Genomic DNA, 6,253 nt, shown 5'->3' with positions numbered 1-6,253 from the left:
TCTCAGAAAATGTTTAAAATTTTTCTTGTTAATTCTAATCATTTTTTTTTTAATTATTTTTCCCTCGCTCTTATGTTACAAATTAAATAGACTATTGATAAATGTTGGATAACTCTTCAGATAATTTCTTTTCATCATCCAGCTATTGTCAATATAACTGCAGAATTCCAATTGTAAAATCAATGATATCAATATTCGGACATGATTTTATTACAAGGAAATTTTTTTTGCAGAAAATGAATGGATGTGATAAATTAACTATATAGTTATCACTAACTAAAGAGGCAGTGCTCGGTGGCGCGTTCCAAGTCCCAATTATATGAAGATAGAGCGACTCTCGCATTATGTTCTTCGATTCCCATATCTGTTAATCTTCTTATCTTGTCATCTAAATCAGGCATTTTCGTTGGCCCTAGAGAATCAATATAAATGAGTATTTTAACAAAAAAAAAATATATATATATACATACATACATAAAATGCGCGAATATATACGCAGGAATAATGCACGTACCACCTGCATATATAAATGTCCAATGTGTGGCAGTTTGACGAAACAATTCAGGATGTTCTTTATATTGTTTAGCGACTACTGCATCCTGAGGATCATCAGGTTCTGCTGCAGATAATAACGCTTGAAGCGATAGCAGTACCGTACGCAAAGTCATTGCGGCAGCCCTTAAATATGATAATAATGAGATTATTTTACAGATGCATAATTATATTACATATAAAGTCACAAGATTAAATTTAAAAAATATGTAAATACATAATCAAATATATAAACAATAAATAACAAATATCTTTTCATTTAGTAAAAGAAGTTGTAAAATTATATAAATATTAAATAAAAGTTTTTGCTATACAAACATTCATAATTTAATTAATAAATTTATAATAAAAATACATGCCATTGATCTTTCAAAATATCCAAACATATGGCACCAGTAACAGAAGATATATTGGGATGCCATATTTTTGTTATAAAACGTACCTGCAAAATATAAATTTTATATAATACAAAACTTTTGACAATTTATTTATGAAAACTTGAAATTTATTTTATCTATTATGAATATTTAAAATACAGTATATAAATTTATACTGAAGATATAATATATTGATAATATATGTGTTGTCAATTTATGAAAATCAATAAAATGATAAGATTTATAATATTCATGTCTTATGAGTAACTTTGTTATATTATTGTATTGTAATAAAAAAAGATAATAGACATTTTTTAGAAGCTATGCTTGCTACACAAATATTAACAAAAAAAAAAAAACTACAAAAAACACACAAAAAACAGTTTACATTCTTAAAACTATGAACTTACTTTGGGAGGATTAAATGGATACGTCTCGGGAACTTTGATTTCGAGCACAAAATTACCACCTTCGTATGGTGTGTCTGGTGGACCAGCAATCTCTCCTTTTAATTCGGTAAGACTATCGTTGACCAACTCTACTTTAATCGCACATTTTGCTATCTATTACAAACATTAAATAAATAAAGTATTAGTTGGTCAAGTTGCTATAAATATGTTATAAATGTATAATATGTAACAACTTGGACGTACAGTATATCAAAACTTATAAAACTACATGCATACGTATGTATACACGCACGCACGCACAACATGAGTAAGCAAAATGGAAATAACTTGTAACATATTATTATATAAAAAAAAAATCTGTAATTTAAGTGTTAAGTTCAAATTCAAATTAAATTCAAATTAATGAATAAATATATTTGTGATCAAACTGTAACATGTACTAATTTATTAGAAATCAAATCTATTAAGGGTTTGTGATAAGAACATATATTTTACAATTTCATTTATATATATTTGAAAGGCATATAGATACAGCAATACAACAATCAAGTTGTAAAAATCATAATTTGGAGAGCAAATTGATAGCAAACGACATATTGATTAGAAAAGTAAAGACGAAGCGGTTATTTAAAGAAAACAATTGAGCATTAAGAAATCGTAACAGCGCAGCAATATTTCCGACAGTTTTAATGATGTACGCGATACTTGTTTTTCAATTGCATCCTTGTTTCCCCAGGCAGAAAAGCATTTTAGTTATGTGATGATAGATAAAAGGACGAGATAATAGAACCGAAAACACATTGCTAAATTATGCTCCCTTGTAAAATTCGTGTGTGGTACTACATCAGTCTCGCGGTACAATTATCAAAATAAACATGTAATCATAACCTATGTCCTATGACATCCGAGGCATGATAAGAGAAATCTCGATCGTTTCACAATAACGGAATTCATAATAATATACAAAATATACTGTCATGATATGGCCTTAGTTGCGACTATTTACGCCGAGCCGTAAATCAGCCGTTCGAAAGCACGTGCAAGTATTATTGGGGACAGATATATGAGATGCGAGGGCAGAAATGAGTAATCTGAAAAAGTGCAAAGACTCCCGGTGCGGCCGAGATTCCGGACCTGCACACGCGCATCGTGGTGAGTACGGTCGAATCGAGCGAGCATATTTTCATTAGATCATCGACATTCGACATCGACGACAACTGTAGGACAAGGAGATGCCAATTACCATATCGTAACATTACAACATGCGTTACATCGCAAGCGGTACAATACGATATTGAGAGAAATTCGTCGAGCTCTCTTTCTCTCTGAATATTCTAGAATCTAGAATCGACAAGAAATACGGGTAGAAGTGATAGTCGAGCACTGGGTTGCGATTTGCGATTTGCGACTTGCGCGACGAGCAACAGGCTCTCCTGTCACCCGCTGTCGAGCGGATTTGTCTGGAATCGTCGACGACCGCGTGCTAGATCCCGATCGCTGGGATTGCGTAATATCGCGATACGCGGCCGCTGTTGTAGCGAGGATTGCGAGCATCAGGGATAGCACGCGCGAACTCTGGCTTGCTCTGGTTGCCGTCGACTCGACCGTCTTGACACTCTCGACACTCACCTCCTCACTCTTTATAACCTCTTTGAACTCCCGTTTGATTCGCTGTGCCGCGATGTTCGCCATGGCTCCCGAATCATTTAAAACGGTTAGCACGTTGTCATTGTCACTCGGACGAGGACGAACGAGCGAGCTCGTGCCCTGCGACGCGTTTTCTTGCACGTTGGCGGCGTCGCGTCGCGTCGCGTCACGCGTAGAGTGTCCTCCACGCGAATGTCGCGAAATGCGAATCGACGAATTCCGTGCACCTGCACTCAAATCCAAATTGTCTTTTCGCCTGCCTGTTCACTCGGACTCGTCCCTAACGTCCCTAAACCCTAACCGCCTAACCCAGTAACAGACCGTTGCAACGGCCGTATCTACGAAATCACGCCGCCACCGCGCACCACCGCGCACGTACACACGCGACTTGTCGTTCGACTCACCGCCACCGGCAGCCATCGGCGCGGCGCCACATCAATGTGCAAAAGTTGACTATCACTCTCACCGCTCTCGCGCCCGCCCCTTTTAAATTTCGTCTAGATTCACGTCGCGCCGCGCAGCCCACTCACCGCTCATACGGCTCATCGCTGGCCCGGCTGGCCGCCATTTGCATTCTGCGCCCAATTGCGCTATTTACGCTATTGCGCGGATTGCGCCAATGCGCTTCGATCCCCCCGATCCCCGATGACAAGATTGACAAGATTGACAAGGACGGCACGTGTGCACGTGCGACGAATGCGACAATCGAGATCGTAACCACTACACGTTCCGCTCGCGGAACCAACGCAATTAAAGTACGTTATCAACGCGAAGGGTGGAACAACTGGTGGAACTGGTGGAAGCACGAGCGCGACCACCTCGTCGTGAAATCGGTCAAGTAAGGTGATCAACCCGAATTAGGAGGGATAGTTTTGAACCTGATCGTCTTAGTTTTCTTTTCAGACGCGTCTCAAATTTCTCCCAAATTAAGGACACGATTATTTATTGTATATCCTTCTTTTAATGTGTGATCGAAAATAAGTGTGAAATATAATTTTCAGTTTTATTGATTTGTTTATTTAAAAATCCAAATATTCGCAAAAAATATTCAGTAGAAAATACAATTTAAAAAAATGAAATCTCATAACTCAATTCGATGTAACTTTTGTTGTAATGTCACACATTAAGTGTTATTAGTTATTTACAAATATAATAATATATAATATTGTATTAGTTTAACAATTATAAGAAAATATTCGTCTTTAAAATTTAATTAAGTAATATTGAAAAAAATTTTCTTTATGTCCCTCCTTTTAAGGGATCACCTTATATTATATTTGGTAGAGTATAAAAACAATTCCGATAGGTAAACATTTGTAAGATTAAGGATCAGAATTCAGATATTTGAACGAAGAAATTTCGCTTCTTTCGTTTTGATTCGTTTTCATCAAATTTCAATTTTTAATCTCAATTTTCGATTTGAATGTGTAGTCTGTATGATACCGGTCTTACGCAAGCAATTTGGAAGGCGGCCATAAGCATATCTTCGATAAAACCGTTTATCAAAGATGGTTATTTTCCGCGTGAGATGGATAGAGAGGAAATGCGCAAACGGAATGCAGGATAAGTGTCTAAGCTAAGCGATAACGAAGCCCCGCTCCGTTCAGCTTCGTTCAACCACTGTCAACGCGCTAATTGCAAGATACTGCAGGATATAGATATAGATATAGATATATCCAATCCCAATACCCTCGTGCGGCCGCGGCGTGCGCGTAGGCGGAGCGTGATCGAGCGACGTCACGTCCGGTGCGCGCGCGATCACCGATTGGCCGACCGCCCCGGTGCTTTCTGTTGTAGTGATGCCTGTGTCGCAGCCAGTACGTGCCAAGAGTTTGTTACGCGCAAACTTGGAAAACTCACGCGCGCGAGTCTTACAGAGCAGAATGCCCAACATCAAAGTCTTCAGCGGGACTTCGCATCCGGATCTTGCTCAGCGGATCGTCGACCGTCTTGGCATCGACATCGGCAAGGTTGTCACCAAGAAATTCAGCAACCTCGAGACATGGTAATGGTCGCTACGTACGCCGCAACCACGTTTTTATTGTCAGTCATAAGACCACGTGTCGTCGCGCGTGGGCTGTGTGATAGTGTGATTCCCACATGGCGAACTCCAAACGAATGCCATCACGTTCTTCTTCTAGTCTGCTTTATTCTTCTTCCTTCGTTATTCCTTCTCCGCAACACATAGCTTCCGCGTTATTCCTTCGCAATTCGCAATACGCGGGATAACAATCAACAATACTCCGCGTTTCTTATTTCTGTCTCTGTTCCCTCGTGCCCGACCTCGCTTCACCTCGCTGATCGCTCTACGACTTCTAAACCGTTTTTCTAACTCGATGGACGCGTGCCGCGTTCGTCAATCCGCGCTACATTTCTCGAAATGAATACAACGCGCGGAGCCGCGTGCACTCGTGAGATTCTTCTGAGCTCGCAAAATGCTACTCATCGCAAAGATCACGACGATCACGTTGATTATATCGCCACAGATGATAAACGAGAAAAATCTCGCCGTTCTTTTCCGCAGCTCACATTAAGCAGTCGCATCGATATCCTGCAGATATTAACTCGGATTTTTATTTTCTAATTATTAAAAAAAATTATCTATTCGAGAATCTCACTCATATTCTACTGTTCTTGTAAGATTGCAGGAAATAACGCAAGATTTAATAATGTTTAGCGTGGAGATAGGAGAATCCGTTCGTGGGGAAGATGTCTACATCGTACAAAGTGGAAGCGGCGAGGTGAATGATAATCTTATGGAACTTCTCATCATGATCAACGCTTGTAAAATTGCTTCTGCATCTCGAGTAACAGCGGTGATACCTTGCTTTCCTTATGCGAGGCAGGACAAAAAAGACAAGGTAGGCGGAACATATAGAATAATAGAATAATCACTCCATTATTTACTCCTATATATTTGTAAATAGTTGGTATTTAACTAGTCTTTATGTAAGCTGGTTATATTAACTTTATTTGGTAGCAAGTATACATATATATATATACATATATATATATATATATATATATATGTGTGTGGTACAAGTATATATATATGTATACATATATGTTTTATAAAATTAATATTCCGTTTAGTGTCAAGTTGAAATAAGTAGACATGTTACATGCTGTTGTAAAACATTCTTTAAGGCTAATGCTTATTTTCATTGAGATTGCATCAGCAACACAACACTAAACAACTTTATGATATAATATATGAGATAATTTATTGATATAAGAAATAAATAGTATGTATACACACACACACAC

The 6,253-nt window shown here is 38.2% G+C and overlaps 2 protein-coding genes across 5 annotated transcripts in view; one reads left to right on the top strand and one right to left on the bottom strand.

Moving 5' to 3' along the window:
- Positions 1 to 272: 272 nt before the first annotated feature.
- Positions 273 to 3,031, bottom strand: LOC105624156 (ubiquitin-conjugating enzyme E2-22 kDa). The gene is made up of 5 exons (XM_012205513.1): positions 2,969 to 3,031; positions 1,340 to 1,492; positions 912 to 994; positions 515 to 678; positions 273 to 412 (listed from the first exon to the last, which is right to left on the bottom strand). Exons 1-5 carry the CDS (start codon positions 3,029 to 3,031, stop codon positions 273 to 275), a joined length of 603 nt encoding a protein of 200 aa, XP_012060903.1.
- The window catches only part of LOC105624157 (ribose-phosphate pyrophosphokinase 1), a 9,270-nt gene continuing 5,438 nt past the window's right edge, over positions 2,422 to 6,253 (top strand). For 2 of the 4 annotated variants that reach the window (XM_012205517.1, XM_012205516.1), the window contains exons 1-2: positions 4,786 to 4,991; positions 5,664 to 5,847. In XM_012205517.1, the coding sequence (XP_012060907.1) occupies positions 4,786 to 4,991; positions 5,664 to 5,847 (390 nt within the window). Of the gene's footprint in view, positions 2,492 to 4,783; positions 4,992 to 5,663; positions 5,858 to 6,253 lie in introns of those variants that run through there. The other 2 variants (XM_012205514.1, XM_012205515.1) reach the window with 2 other exon arrangements.

This window comes from Atta cephalotes (assembly GCF_000143395.1).
Source record: "Atta cephalotes unplaced genomic scaffold scaffold00074, whole genome shotgun sequence".
NCBI classification, from domain to species: Eukaryota; Metazoa; Arthropoda; class Insecta; order Hymenoptera; family Formicidae; genus Atta; species Atta cephalotes.
Note: the sequence above shows the minus strand (reverse complement) of the source record. Positions and strands in the feature narration are given on the sequence as shown.